At 39.8% G+C, this 16303-nt stretch overlaps 1 protein-coding gene across 1 annotated transcript in view; it reads left to right on the forward strand.

The window, feature by feature from the left end:
• The window catches only part of LOC149231492 (uncharacterized), a 188695-nt gene extending 175410 nt beyond the window's left edge, over window positions 1-13285 (forward strand). The window contains exon 4 of the mRNA XM_089381652.1: window positions 13141-13285. Within this exon, the coding sequence (XP_089237778.1) occupies window positions 13141-13285 (145 nt within the window). The remainder of the gene's footprint in view (window positions 1-13140) is intronic.
• Window positions 13286-16303: the final 3018 nt, after the last annotated feature.

Here is a 16303-nt window from a genome sequence, read left to right on the forward strand (position 1 = left end):
CAATCTTTCAGGACACTAACCAAGGAGGATCAATCGTACCCTTAGCCATACAACCCGACTACCCTATCGTACGCACGAGTAATCTCCCCGAGTGTTGTTCTCAGTGTACTGTAGTAGCAAGACAACTGATGGTTTATCTATGGCGAGGTTTCAAGAGAGCCTAGTGGGCTTCTGATATACCCAAAGGGTACTTTGGAAGACATTCCGTGCGCGGTTTTGTCTAATGCGCTACTACTCGAAGGGGTACCCACAGGGGTTACAAGGGAGTCCAACAAGCGTGACCACCTCTTGTATTTCTTGCATGCATGCCTCCCCAAATCCATAGGTTTATGTGCTCAACGACAGATCCCATGGTTTAAAGACATCGGAACACGTCTCTAGCCAAAATTTTTTTTGCTAAAAATGGAGATCCCATCGGCCCTAGAAAGTGCTCTAATACCACTTGTTATGCTTTTGACCTACGAGAAGATACCAGAATACCAAATATGCGAAGAAATATACCCAGGACACAAAACAATAAGAAATAACAGCATGTATTTTATTTTTCAGAAAGGAAAGCAATGTTCACTTGCCTCTTCGAGGGGGCAACCTCCAATAGAGCTGGGCTCAATTACAAAATAAGACGACGCTCCTCAAGGGGAGTCTTTATCCTTTATATAGGATTCATACATGCAATACCATGGGTCAGTACCATGGTTCTTATTAATACCATCTATCTAATACCATGGCCCATTTGCAACTAACTGTGGTCCCTTCTTTAAGTGTGGGTCAACCACTTACAATTATTAATATGGGCTTTATTGACTCTTTAACTAACTATAACTATGACTCGACCCTATTACATAAATAAGGGGGTTAGGGTTGGACCCTAACAAGTTTCGCTTTGATTTATTTCAAATCCTTGAGGCTACTCAATGTAGACCTCCTCATCAATAGTCCCATTCAAGAAAGTTGTCTTGACATCCATTTGATGGATGTTCCATCCCATAGAAGCAACCAACGAAACAAGTGATCTTATTGTTCTATACCTAGTTGTGGGAGCAAAGGTTTCTTCGTAATCAATCCCTTCCTTTTGTGAAAATCCCCTTGCTACAAACCTTGATTTGTATTTATCGATGCTCTCATCTCCAACGTCCTTTATCTTATAAATACATTTTGAAGTGACTATCGATTTGGCACTTGGCCTAGGTACAATCTCCCATACATCGATTTTCATTATGGACTGATATTCTTCTTGCATTGCATTCCTCCATTCTTGATGCTTCTTTGCATCGTCATAGAAGGAAGTTTCTACCTCAATCAGCTTTGTCATGTATGCAACATATCCAAAATACCTCTTCAATCTCTTACTTTCATTGGATGTCCCTTATGTTGTATGTCCTTCTACCTCTTGAAGAGTAGTTTTCAACCAAACATGTCTCTTTCAATTTTCTAGAAGAATTACTTGTTGTATAGGCTCACAAGGACCTTCAACATCTTCTTGAGTAGGTCCTGTTTCTTGACCATCATTATCCCTAGAGATAGGAATTTCTTCTTCATCAGAGTTAATTGGAACATCCTTCGATTTCTTGTAAGCTATGCTTTCATCAAAGATGACATCCTTGCTTACCCAAATTCGATGATCCTCCTTAATATAGATTCTATATGCTTTAGATGAAGCACTATACCCAATAAAGATGCCCCTTAGACTGGTAGGATCTAACTTCTTTCTCTTGTTCTTTGCTATATGAATATACACAGGACACCCAAATATACCAAGACGATCCACACTTGGATTCTTTCCTGTAAATGCTTCCTATGGAGTCATGTTGTTAAGGATCCTGTGAGTGCTTCGGTTCTACAAGTAAACAACTGTCATACATGCCTCTACCCATAGGAATTAAGGGAGATCTTGATCATGTAGCATACCTTTAACACATTTTTCAATAGTACAGTTCTTCCTTTATACAACACCATTCTGTTCAGGATTATAGGGAACAATGAGCTCCCTCTTGATTCTTGCTTCCTTGCAGAAAGCTATTAATTCTTTGGTGGTGTATTCTCCACCATTATCTGACCTTAGAATTTGGATATTTCTCTCGGTTAGATTTCCCACTTCATTCTTGAACCACTGAAACTTTTCGAATACCTCATCTTTATTCTTGAGGAGATACAACCAAGTCTTCCTTGAGTAATCATCAATGAAGGTTACATGGTATTGATACCCACCAAGAGACTTAACTGCCATAGGTCCACGTACATCTGAGTGTATGAGATCTAAAATTTCTTTAGATCTTGTTTCACTACTTGTGAATGGTTTCTTTACATTCTTGCCTAGAGCACATCCCTTACAGGCACCTTCATGATCTTCCTTTATTTCGGGGATGCCATTGACCATTTGACTCAGAGATGGAAACATCTTATAATGAAGGTGTCCCTACCTTCTATGCCATAGTTCGGAAGGACTCACTTCCAAGTGAACTAGGGCTTGAGCTAGAGGTGTATAGAGTTTATACAATGTTCCCTCACGAACCACCTCAATCACCATTGCTTCATTATTACTAGAGCCTTTACCCCAAACCAAAACCTTGCCATCAATAAAATCAACTCTATCACCCTTATCCTCTAGACAAGAAATAGAAAGTAATTTTTTCTTCAAACCTGGAACATACAAGATGTTGAGGTGAATGCTTCCACCTGATTCGAACTCCAATGATGTAGAACCAATGCCTTTCACTGGATAGCTCTTGTTGTCTCCAAGTTTGATTGAATGAGATGAATTTCCCTTTGACAAGGTCTGAAGTTGATTGCATTCTCTCGTCATATGTCTGGAGGCACCACTGTTGATAACCATACATTTTCGTCCTTAAAGGTGCCAGATAAGGCAGAGAACATACTTCCTTCTACTGCTTTCTTTGTTGTCTTGGAGATGATATTCAATATGAAGTTCTTGATAGAGGTAGCGAGATTTCTAAGAAACTTGAAATTCTTTAGTGTCCTTCTTGAATCTTTGCTCTGAAACCATGTTGGAAAATCTGGAGACTTGTAGATTATTATTTATTTTCCTTAGCTTGATAATTACTTGTGATGTTAGTTGGTCTTTTATTATTTCTTTAATTCCATTCATCAAACAATTACCAAAACAAGAAGATCACAAAGAGACAGAGTACACAAGATATAGGCTCCAAGCCAGGGCAAAACCCCTCCAAGGGGAAAACCCAGAAAAGGCTTCTCTTCTTCTTTAGAGTCTTCTTTACAAAGAGACTTCTAGGACCCAAAGACCAAGCCAACACACCCTCCAAGACCCAAGCCAACCCCTAGTAGGATCTGCTTCAGAACAATATCCAAAACTTTGATACTACAATATTGCTACTGCCAATTCAACCCTTGCAACAATATTTCAGCCCTGCAACTTCGGCGTTCTGCAACTGCTTCAAAATTTTGGCTTCCTGCAACTGGCAGCTTCACAAACCCTGGCGAGACAAAGATAAAGGTTACCCTTAACAAATTTTGACTTCTGCTCCTCTTCATCATCCTCTAGTTGCTCTTCTTCACCTTCGCTATTGCAGATCAAACTTGCTTGAGATGATTGTCCAAATGAGTTGAGTTCCCTTGTATTTATAGCCTTTCTTGAGGGTCAAATAACCCTCCTTTAGGCCAACTTGATCTTGCTCTCTGGCCGACTTGGTCTTGGGCTTATCCATGGATTTTTCTTGATAAAATAAATATTTTCCTTCATTACATTGAGTTCAAATGGGAGTCTCTATCCTTTATATAGGATTCATACATGCAATACCATGGTTCAGTACCATGGTTCTTATTAATACCAGCTACCTAATACCATGGCCCGTTTGCAATTAATTGTGGTCCCTTCTTTAAGTGCGGGTCAACCACTTACAATTATTAATATGGGATTTATTGACTCTTTAACTAACTATAACTATGACTCGACCCTATTACATAAATAAGGGGTTAGGGTTGGACCCTAACACGCCCTCCCCCATAAAAATAGCCCTGTCCTCAAGGCTGAAGCTGCGGAAACTGCTAAAGAACAGTGGCTGGTTCCCAAGTCGGATCTTGTGGAGAGGTGTCTTTCCACTTGACAAGGACTTCCTTGATTGTGCGGCCGCGCAGGTGCCGTTCTCGCTTGTCAAAAACCTGTTCAGGTTGGAGTCAGATTAAACCTTCTTCATCCAATTCCAGTAGACTGGTTTGAATTCTGCAATGATTCCCAACCACTTTCTTGAGGCATGAGACATGGAAGACGGGATGGATTTTTGCAATGGGTGGCATGGCTAGCTTGTAGGGTACTTCTCCGATGTGCTGAAATATTTGATAGAGTCCGTAGAATTTTGGAGATAATTTCTGACAACCTTTGTGTTTGAGTGATGTTTGCTTATATGGTTGCAGCCTCAAGAATACCTGATCCCCTTCTTGAAATTTGCGCTCTGAACGATGTTGGTCTGCCTATTGCTTCATGCGATTTTGAGCTTGATGGAGATTCTCTTTGAGGTGGGCCAGCATGGTTGCACGGTTCTATAGGAGTTGATCCACTGCTTGTACCTTCGAGCATCCCTGGATATAAGAAGTAGGTGAAGGAGGGAGTTGACCATAAATTGCTTCATATGGAGTCATTTTGGTGGTGGCATGATAGTTAGTATTATACCACCATTCGGCTAGAGGTAACCACTGTACCCATAGATGTTGCTTTTCTGAAGTGAAACACCTGAGGTAGGTCTCTAGACATTTGTTGACTGCTTCAGTTTGACCATCAGTTTGGGGATGATAGGAAGTATTGAGTTGTAGTTGGGTACCTTGTAGCCTGAAGAGTTCCTGCCAAAAGTTACTGGTGAAGATCGGGTCACGATCAGACACAATGGAAGTGGGCATGCCATGCAATTTGAAGATCTGGTCCATGAAAGATTGAGCCACCAAAGCTGGTGTAAAAGGGTGGGGTAGGGCGCAAAAATGAGCATACTTAGAAAGTCTGTCCACAACCACCATGATGACTGACTTGTTGCCTGACTTCGGAAGACCCGTAATGAAATCCATAGAAACCTCCGTCCAGATTGAGGCAGGGATGGGCAATGGCTGTAATGTGCCTGGGGATTTGACTGTTTCTCCTTTGTGGCGCTGACACACATCACACTCAGCTACAAAAGTAAGAATGTCCTTTTTCATCCCTTTTTTAACAATTTTTCCATCCTATGTGAGCTGATGATAGAAGGAGCACCTGCCTGGAGTCCTCGGATGGTATGTGTGTGGTTATTCTGCTTGAAGCTCATATATAACTCCTGGAAATCCATTGTGATTGGGCCGAGTGTGCGGAGCCATTAAGCACCCAAGACAATGTCACACCCACCCATGTTGATGGCAAACATATGGGTCTTTAGGTGATAATCCCCCATTTGAAGTTTGACATTTTCATAGCGGCCTTCACATTTCATTGTCCCCTCATCGGCAATCTGGACCTGGAAATTAGAGACTGCTCTGACAAAACAATGCACTGCTTCAACAACTCTTTGATGGATAAAGTTATGCGTACTGCCACTATCAATCAAGACTACTATAGGGCGATGCTTAATAAAACCTCTGATTTTGAGAGTTTGGGGAGAAGAAATTCTTGCCAAAGCATGAAGTGAGATAACTGGTGTAGCTGGGAGCTCATTGTCCAGTTGGTTGTCCTCATCTTCCTCCTCGGGTCCCTCAAATGGTGGGGCTTCCTCAGATGAACTGTGATCAGTAGCATCCATTTGAAAGAATTTGGGTTCCTTGCATTTATGCTCTGAGGAGTATTTCTCATCACAGTAGGAACACAATCCTTGCTTTCTTCTTTCCGCCATTTCCACCGGTGACACCTTTTGAACCTTAAGTGTTTGGGTAGTGCTCGGAGCCTAAGTGGGGCGTTCCTCGGATATGAAATTTGGACGAGTCGATTGGGCCACTAACGCGCGTTCTACTTCATGAGCTATCTTGCAAGCTGCCAGCCATGAGACTGGTTGTTGTAGTCGGACATGGGCTTGTATGGCATCTTTGAGACCACTGATAAAACATTCCAAGTAGAATTCATCTGCTAGACCTCTTGTGCAGAAGGCTAATGCTTCAAAGGCTTTAATATATTTTTGCACTGTGCCTGTTTGTCGGAGCTTAGTAAGACGACCCAAAAAGTTAGATTCATGGTCAAAGTGATCAGAAAGGGCTTTTGAGAATATCTGCCAAGTTAGTGGCATTGCATAGCAGCGTTGATGCCACTGCCACCTGTTGTCGTATAGATTGTCTAGGCAGTGTGACAACGCTCAGACCGGGGGCTGTCACCCTGATCCCTCATCTCTCCGTTTAAGCCGTCTCCCTATAGTAGGCTAAGGGGGTAGACCCTATGGGATAAAGGAAGACCAACTGGGAATCAGCGGGCTTGGGAGACACAGTAGGGGGAAACAAGCACTTGATCGATTTTAGAAATTAATGTACCAGTGCCTTATGGAGTTAATGATTAAATAATTGTTTATCAAATGCTGCAAAAATATGAAATTTGTAGTTCCACGACTAACAATCATTTATCATCAAATAACCCAAGCAAATGCAAGATATTCAACAAACGCACACCGCTTTTTCAATGCTCCAATAATTAAATTTGTAAAAATCAAATACTTTAAGCAACCACGAAATTTAAATGCTAACCAGTTTCAAATAGTTCAAATACATTAAGCAACCACGAAATTTAAATGCTAACCAGTTTCAAATAGTCAGTTAATCTCCAGATAACTAACTATTTGAAACTGGTTAGCATTTAAATTTCGTGGTTGATTAAAGTCTTTGATTTTTAGAAATTTAATTGTTGGAGCATTGAAAAAGCGTTGTGCGTTTGTTGAATATCTTGCATTTGCTTGGGTTATTTGATGATAAATGATTGTTAGTCGTGGAACTACAAATTTCATATTTCTGCAGCATTTGATAAACAATTATTTAATCATTAACTCCATAAGCCACTGGTACATTAATTTCTAAAATCGATCAAGTGCTTGTTTCCCCCTGCTGTGTCTCCTAAGCCAGCTAATTCCCAGTTGGTCTTCCTTTATCCCATAGGGTCTACCTCGCTTAGCTTGCTATAGGGAGACAACTTAAACGGAGAGATCAGGGATCAGGGTGACAGCCCCCAGTCTGAGCGTTGTCACACTGCCTAGACAATCTGTGCGACAACATAACCATTGCCATCTTTCTTGGTCCAAGTACAGGCTTACCACACTTAGCTTAGTCGCATCATCTCTGATGTGATTCAATGTGAAATATTTTTCCATTTGTGCTAGCCATATGGACGGATGAGAGCCATCAATTTTATACATGTTCAGCTTGGGTGGTTGAAGCTGGGACTGTTGGTGGTTTCCATAGAAGTGAAGAGAATGGCTAGACTCGCCCTCAAGGGTTTCATTAAAATTATATGCCTCTGATTGTTCCCCCGACTTGACCTTTGTGATTGTGTCAGCTAAGGTCTAGATCTACTTCATGAATGCATCCAACTTTTTTTCAAGGGTGTCGATCTTCTCATTGGCCATAGCTTGAGCTTTGGTTTGTACCATGCACCGATCTGGTGCACTTGTCGGTACTGTGAAAAAAAAAAAATCGGGACCACCCGAAATTTTAACGCTGAGAAGTGAATGGTACCACTTTGCTCAGCCCGTCGACTTGATTCGTATGGGCTAAGTCTCCTATAAGCGTCTCGGGAGGGTCTCACACTTTTTTTTATTACTCCGAAAGGAGTTTTACTCCTCGCTTAGGAATACTGCAGTAGCTGATTCCCAGAAAAGTTAATTCTGCCCAATGTCCTGCAAGAATCATGCCCAGGTATAGGAGTCACACAAATAGTTAGATCTGTCAGCGAAACCCTCAACTGCAGAGTATGAGTAGGACTGTGGTAGTGATCGAACCCCTGTTGCTAGATCTGAATGGCGGATCTGATTGTTGCGATTGCTACAGAACCCACACTACTAGATCTGAATGGCGGAACTGATTGTTGCGGTTGCGACAGAACCCAACCTGCTAGATCTGATCTGGCAAAGATGATGCGTGATCTAGAGAGAGACAAGGGAACTATGGTCTCAAGGAGTGTCAGGTGCTATAGATTGCAATATACATAAGGGTCCGACAATATTAGTCGGCCCAATCTTTCAGGACACTAACCAAGGAGGATCAATCGTACCCTTAGCCGTACAACTCGACTACCCTATCGTACGCACGAGTAATCTCCCCGAGTGCTGTTCTCAGTGTACTGTAGTAGCAAGACGGTTGATGGTTTATCTATGGCGAGGTTTCAAGAGAGCCTAGTGGGCTTCTGATATACCCAGAGGGTACTTTGGAAGATAGTCCGTTCGCGGTTTTGTCTAATGCGCTACTACTCGAAGGGGTACCCACAGGGGTTACAAGGGAGTCCAACAAGCGTGACCACCTCTTGTATTTCTTGCATGCATGCCTCCCCAAATCCATAGGTTTATGCGCTCAACGACAGATCCCATGGTTTAAAGACGTCGGAACACGTCTCTAGCCAAAAAGAATTCTGCTAAAAATGGAGATCCCATCGGCCCTGGAAAGTGCTCTGATAGCACTTGTTATGCTCTTGACCTACGAGAAGATACCAGAATACGAAATATGCGAGGAAATATACCCAGGACACAGAACAATAAGAAGTAACAGCATGTATTTTATTTTTCAGAAAGGAAAGCAATGTTCACTTGCCTCTTCGAGGGGGCAACCTCCAATAGAGTTGGGCTCAATTGCAAAATAAGACGACGATCCTCAAGGGGAGTCTCTATCCTCTATATAGGATTCATACATGCAATACCATGCGTCAGTACCATGGTTCTTATTAATACCATCTATCTAATACCATGGCCCATTTGCAACTAACTGTGGTCCCTTCTTTAAGTGTGGGTCAACCACTTACAATTATTAATATGGGCTTTATTGACTCTTTAACTAAATATAACTATGACTCAACCCTATTACATAAATAAGGGGGTTAGGGTTGGACCCTAACAAGTTTCGCTTTGATTTATTTCAAATCCTTGAGGCTACTCAATGTAGACCTCCTCATCAATAGTCCCATTCAAGAAAGTTGTCTTGACATCCATTTGATGGATGTTCCATCCCATAGAAGCAACCAACAAAACAAGTGATCTTATTGTTCTATACCTAGTTGTGGGAGCAAAGGTTTCTTCGTAATCAATCCCTTCCTTTTGTGAAAATCCCCTTGCTACAAACCTTGATTTGTATTTATCGATGCTCTCATCTCCAACGTCCTTTATCTTATCAATACATTTTGAAGTGACTATCGATTTGGCACTTGGCCTAGTTACAATCTCCCATACATCGATTGTCATTATGGACTGATATTCTTCCTGCATTGCATTCCTCCATTCTTGATGCTTCTTTGCATCGTCATAAAAGGAAGTTTCTACCTCAATCATGTATGCAACATATCCAAAATAGCTCTTCAATCTCTTACTTTCCTTGGATGTCCCTTATGTTGTATGTCCTTCTACCTCTTGAAGAGTAGTTTTCAACCAAACATGTCTCTTTCAATTTTCTAGAAGAATTACTTGTTGTATAGGCTCACAAGGACCTTCAACATCTTCTTGAGTAGGTCCTGTTTCTTGACCATCATTATCCCTAGAGATAGGAATTTCTTCTTCATCAGAGTTAATTGGAACATCCTTCGATTTCTTGTAAGCTATGCTTTCATCAAAGATGACATCCTTGCTTACCCAAATTCGATGATCCTCCTTAATATAGATTCTATATGCTTTAGATGAAGCACTATACCCAATAAAGATGCCCCTTAGACTGGTAGGATCTAACTTCTTTCTCTTGTTCTTTGCTATATGAATATACACAAGACACCCAAATATACCAAGACGATCCACACTTGGCTTCTTTCCTGTAAATGCTTCCTATGGAGTCATGTTGTTAAGGATCCTGTGAGTGCTTCGGTTCTACAAGTAAACAACTGTCATACATGCCTCTACCCATAGGAATTAAGGGAGATCTTGATCATGTAGCATACCTTTAACACATTTTTCAATAGTACAGTTCTTCCTTTATACAACACCATTCTGTTCAGGATTATAGGGAACAATGAGCTCCCTCTTGATTCTTGCTTCCTTGCAGAAAGCTATTAATTCTTTGGTGGTGTATTCTCCACCATTATCTGACCTTAGAATTTGGATATTTCTCTCGGTTAGATTTCCCACTTCATTCTTGAACTACTGAAACTTTTCGAATACCTCATCTTTATTCTTGAGGAGATACAACCAAGTCTTCCTTGAGTAATCATCAATGAAGGTTACATGGTATTGATGCCCACCAAGAGACTTAACTGCCATAGGTCCACGTACATCTGAGTGTATGAGATCTAAAATTTCTTTAGATCTTGTTTCACTACTTGTGAATGGTTTCTTTACATTCTTGCCTAGAGCACATCCCTTACAAGCACCTTCATGATCTTCCTTTATTTCGGGGATGCCATTGACCATTTGACTCAGAGATGGAAAAATCTTATAATGAAGGTGTCCATACCTTCTATGCCATAGTTCGGAAGGACTCACTTCCAAGTGAACTAGGGCTTGAGCTAGAGGTGTATAGAGTTTATACAATGTTCCCTCACGAACCACCTCAATCACCCTTGCTTCATTATTACTAGAGCCTTTACCCCAAACCAAAACCTTGCCATCAATAAAATCAACTCTATCACCCTTATCCTCTAGACAAGAAATAGAAAGTAATTTTTTCTTCAAACTTGGAACATACAAGATGTTGAGGTGAATGCTTCCACCTGATTCGAACTCCAATGATGTAGAACCAATGCCTTTCACTGGATAGCTCTTGTTGTCTCCAAGTTTGATTGAATGAGATGAATTTCCCTTTGACAAGGTCTGAAGTTGATTGCATTCTCTCGTCATATGTCTGGAGGCACCACTGTTGATAACCATACATTTTCGTCCTTAAAGGTGCCAGATAAGGCAGAGAACATACTTCCTTCTACTGCTTTCTTTGTTGTCTTGGAGATGATATTCAATATGAAGTTCTTGATAGAGGTAGCGAGATTTCTAAGAAACTTGAAATTCTTTAGTGTCCTTCTTGAATCTTTGCTCTGAAACCATGTTGGAAAATCTAGAGACTTGTAGATTATTATTTATTTTCCTTAGCTTGATAATTACTTGTGATGTTAGTTGGTCTTTTATTATTTCTTTAATTCCATTCATCAAACAATTACCAAAACAAGAAGATCACAAAGAGACAGAGTACACAAGATATAGGCTCCAAGCCAGGGAAAAACCCCTCCAAGGGGAAAACCCAGAAAAGGCTTCTCTTCTTCTTTGGAGTCTTCTTTACAAAGAGACTTCCAGGACCCAAAGACCAAAGCCAACATACTCTCCATGACCCAAGCCAACCCCTAGTAGGATCTGCTTCAGAACAATCTCCAAAACTTTGATACTACAATATTGCTACTGTAAATTCAACCCTTGCAACAATATTTCAGCCCTGCAACTTCGGCGTTCTGCAACTGCTTCAAAATTTTGGCTTCCTACAACTGGCAGCTTCACAAACCCTAGCGAGACAAAGAGAAAGGTTACCCTTAACAAATTTTGACTTCTGCTCCTCTTCTTCATCCTCCAGTTGCTCTTCTTCACCTTCGCTATTGCAGATCGAACTTTCTTGAGATGATTGTCCAAATGAGTTGAGTTCCCTTGTATTTATAGCCTTTCTTGAGGGTCAAATAACCCTCCTTTAGGCCAACTTGATCTCGCTCTCTGGCCGACTTGGTCTTGGGCTTATCCATGGATTTTTCTTGATAAAATAAATATTTTCCTTCATTACAATGAGTTCAAATGGGAGTATGACACTTGACCAATGTTATTCTTTATCCTAGAAAGACCTAGAAAACCTAAAAGCACGAAGAACAGGCTTTTGACTCAAACTAGACACAACCTGCCAAACTGCCCACACCCTCTTAAGTGGGTCAGAGCTTGAAATCATAAAGGCTTGACTATTCCCAATTATCTCACACAACTAATAAGAACCTTTAATACTGTGAATGTGCTCAGCCTGCAGAATCTGGTGCTGAACTAAGAATTTGTTGAGAGTGACCCCCTCCACTACATACTCCATACATACTGAAATCTGATTAAAATATAGAGTCACAGTTGGCTTGCTTTGTCAACATTACTAGGAGTTCAGTGCAGAACCAAAATTAATCTTAACACTTGTACTAAAAATAAACTAAAAAAGTAAGATTATTGGTAAATATGTTCAGAATCAAGATCAGAAACAAAGATGCTTTCCTGACAAGTGGATACAAAACGGTACAAGATTATGAACTCTAACTAGTAACATGGTTACTGTGATTATATGAGAGAGGATTGTGTGTGAATCCAATCTTTACTGGTACCAACTACTCTTAATAATTTCCTCAGCTCATTTCTAATTTCCTAGTCAATTCTGGATATGGAATTATAGGATATTTTTCATGGTATGCCTAATAAACTAATGATTATGTACAACATTGACATTTCAGCTACTCAATGATTAATTCATTTGAGATTGGTCTATATTTTAAATTCATGTTTCTATATTTTTCTTCTTCGAAGCTTATGCACATGGTATTGATAGATTAAAAAGGCTACCTGCTGGCAGAAAATGTTCAGTTTTTCCAGGGTAGTATATTTAGTTACATAATAACAATAATCTAATTTTAAGCTTAGAGCCTAATCATACACCAAATTAATCATACAGCAATTTGACTGCTTGAGTCTATGAAGGTGTACATACCTCATCCTGTTTTGGATTTGAACAGATGGCATTCAGTTTAGTCTGATGGATCACTTTTGACTTTGAAAACATGAAAAGGATCACTTTTAAAACTATTTCCAGATGTCAGGCAGAGATCATTGAAAATGCTATTATGAATGTGTTCGCAAATACAATGAAGAATGCATCTAGGAAAGTTTATATATTAATATATGATAATTTATCATGAATTCTGTTTTATTTCCGCTGAACCTCTGTTTAATATTGAGGTTGATGAATGGGATTAAAAGGTTATAGGGCTATAATTTTTTACATCAACGTGTGATTACAGGCTTTTGATTGGTATATAGTATATACATACAGGTATAAACAATCCCTGAAGAACAACATATATGAAAAGAGAGCAGCATCGATATCAAAACAGTTACTGGGTCCTGACATGACATTTGACTATGATCAGCTTCTTGCTAAGCCACCAAATAAACCTGATGCTATATTTCACTGGTGAGTTTCATTCCATTGTTCCAGACTAAAAATGACCTTTAGTATCCTGTGTGTTCTGTGTAAGAAGTTCAGTAATCCATCTTTATATAGAGGCTTCTTGTTCATTAACATATGAAATCACCAAATAAGCATAGTGCTACATTTCACTGATGAGTTTGAATGTTCATTCTATTGTTCCACACTATAAATCATCTTTAGTGTTTGTTGTATTTTATGTAAGAACTTGTGTAAGTTATCTTCATATAGTGACTTCTTGTTCATTATCATGTGTATTTTAACAGATTGGGTTTTGACAAGAATAGCTATATGCAGTTGCAGTCAATCGTTTTTGTTTTTGACAATCTGCAACTTTGGACCTGTTACTTCCTAGGAGGTACCCTATGTTTTTTCATGACAGCACCATTGTGAGGCCAATGAGGTGCAAGTTCCAAAGGCTTGTACACCATGTGGATGATTATGTATATGGTGTCCTATACCTTTGATGGTCAGACATGCCTGATCCCATTAGTCTCCACTCTCAGTTTGTTAAAATTGGCAACTAGGGCCAAATTCCACTTTGGACAGATCATTTGATGGAGATAATTATTGCATTGAATTTCTCTTTTCAAGAAGACCAAAATCGATCTAAAGATCAACCAAATCAGACAAGGAGAAGTGTGTTTTTGAAGTGAAGCCCACATGTGTAAATTAACAAGGTCAGCCACACCATCATGTAGGCTCATGAAGCCCAAGCGACATGTCTCTTGACCCTCAATGACTTGTATAAATAGGGATGACCTCAAATCTCATTTGGCACCTCATCAACTCACACATTCTTATCTCTTTTCATCTAATTGGTTCGTACACTTCATTGGGCAGCTGATTTTCTCACTTGTGTGAAGAAAGAAGGATGAAAATTATAGGGCCGAAAATATGAAGTTTTTATGCAGTTTGATCAGCGTTGACTTTGACTTTCTGGGCAGAATTTCAGTTCGATCTTTAGGGCATGTTTGGGCAGGCCATACTGTTTGGCACAAAAACTAGAATTTTTGGGCACTTTAACCTGCGTTGACTGCAGGCCTGTTTGACCATAGAGTTGACTTCAGGTTGACCAAGTTTGACTACTATTTTGATGACTGTTTTTGGCCGATTTTGACCAGCGAGAGGCTGAGTTCCTCTGTCCCTTGACCGAGCTGTTTTGGAGAAGTCTGACCAAACTTTGACTGCTGTTGACTTTTTGGCTAAGGCTGATTTGACTGCTTTTGACTTTTTGGTTAAGGCTGATTTGACTGCTGTTGACTGAGGGCAGAATTGAATATTTGGCAGGGCTGTTTTGGACAGTGGTTTTGATCATCTATTGGCAAGTCAATTTTGACTTTATTGTACTCTCTCTCTTCGCTGAACATTTGATATAATAATAAGAAGAATTGATCAAAGGGTTTTCCCGATCTTGGGGTTTTTCCCTAGCATTTGCCAAATTTTGGTGTTCTCTTGTCTTGGCTTGTCTTTGCTTTTATTATTCATGTTCTATCTACAATTACTGTCAATGTGATGGTTAATGTGATTGCTATTGGAAATTAAATTGGAAATTGTCATTGGGCTAATTAAAGGACATTGAAGTAATTGTTGCAAGCATAGAACATACCATTGTTATCTAAAATTAACATGGTATCAGAGCCCAGATGAAGACAAAGCCCAAGCAAGAGAGAATAACAATCACTAAGATATCTGTTGGTCAAAGATTATTGGACAAGTCTCAATGATCTCTACATCTTACATAAAGACCGAGGACAAGCTCAATGACAAATTTGACTATCATGCATGGAAGATGACTTTGGAGGAGCATGAAATATTGGACTTTGTAGAGGGAAAAGTGGTGGAGCCTCCTTCAAATGCACCGGCTGCTGCTAAGACGAAGTATAGAAAAAGTGAGGTTAAAGCAAAGAAAATTTTGATTGATTCCATTCAAAAGCATTTGGTTGTCCATATTTCTAAATTGGGAATTTCTAAGGAAATATATGATAAGCTGGTTGGGATGTTCAAAGTGAACAATGCAAATCAAATCCTTTTCTCAAAAGGAAGTTGAATGATATCAAAATGGATAATAGAGAGTCTATCCAATCCTACTTCATGAGAATAACATAAATACCATTCTCACTACCATTCTCAACAATGACAGGATACCTGGTTTCGATGAGTTATTGGCTAGATGCACTCAAGAGGAGACTAGGATGATGGAGAGAGATAAGCCCTCCAATGGAAATGAACCTACTGCCTTCTTTGCTCATGCAAAAAGGAAGAATAATGTTGGTCCAAGGAGACAGGGTCAAGGATCTAAGAAGGGATTCAAAGAAGGAAGAAAAGGAAGGTGCTATAATTGCAACAGATTCAACCACTATGCTAGAGACTCGAGAGTGTGGCCACAAGAAGAATTCTCCAAGGGACGATGACAACAACAACAACAATTTCAAAGGCAATGGCAATCAAAGGAACAACAGGGTCAACAACAAAGGAAAGAGGAATGCTCCCATTGCTCGAAATGGAAATGGTTGACCTCCCAAAAGGACAAAAAATGTCAGATATGACGAAAGTAATGTTGTAGAAAAACAACATGAATTTTATTTTATTTCCACTCTATCTACTGCCTCTCTTCTAGATACTTTGGATCATTGGTTGATTGATAGTGTAGCCTCAAGACACTTCACTGGATATAAGGAGGCCCTCTCAAATTTGGTTGAAAAGAAAACTAATCTAAAGATCATACTTGGAGATAATGCCACCTACCCCATGAAAGGGATAAGTACTGTCACTCTTCACTTGAATCAAGGTCAAACCATACATCTACAAGAAGTATTGTATTTGTGATGGAAAATAAAGGCTTCAAGGTGGCATCCATTGATGGAAAGGTACTATTTGGTATAGAAATCCTAAAATTACATTTACTCTTGGAATTAGGGTTGATGGTCTCTATCAAGTTAGAGGAAGTTCCTTTGGGAGCTTTGGCAAGTGATACTTCTCTTCAATGTGAATTATGTTATTGGAG

Source organism: Pinus tabuliformis, chromosome J, assembly GCF_031772625.1.
Source record: "Pinus tabuliformis cultivar Carrire ecotype Pingquan chromosome J, CPIR1, whole genome shotgun sequence".
NCBI lineage: Eukaryota > Viridiplantae > Streptophyta > Pinopsida > Pinales > Pinaceae > Pinus > Pinus tabuliformis.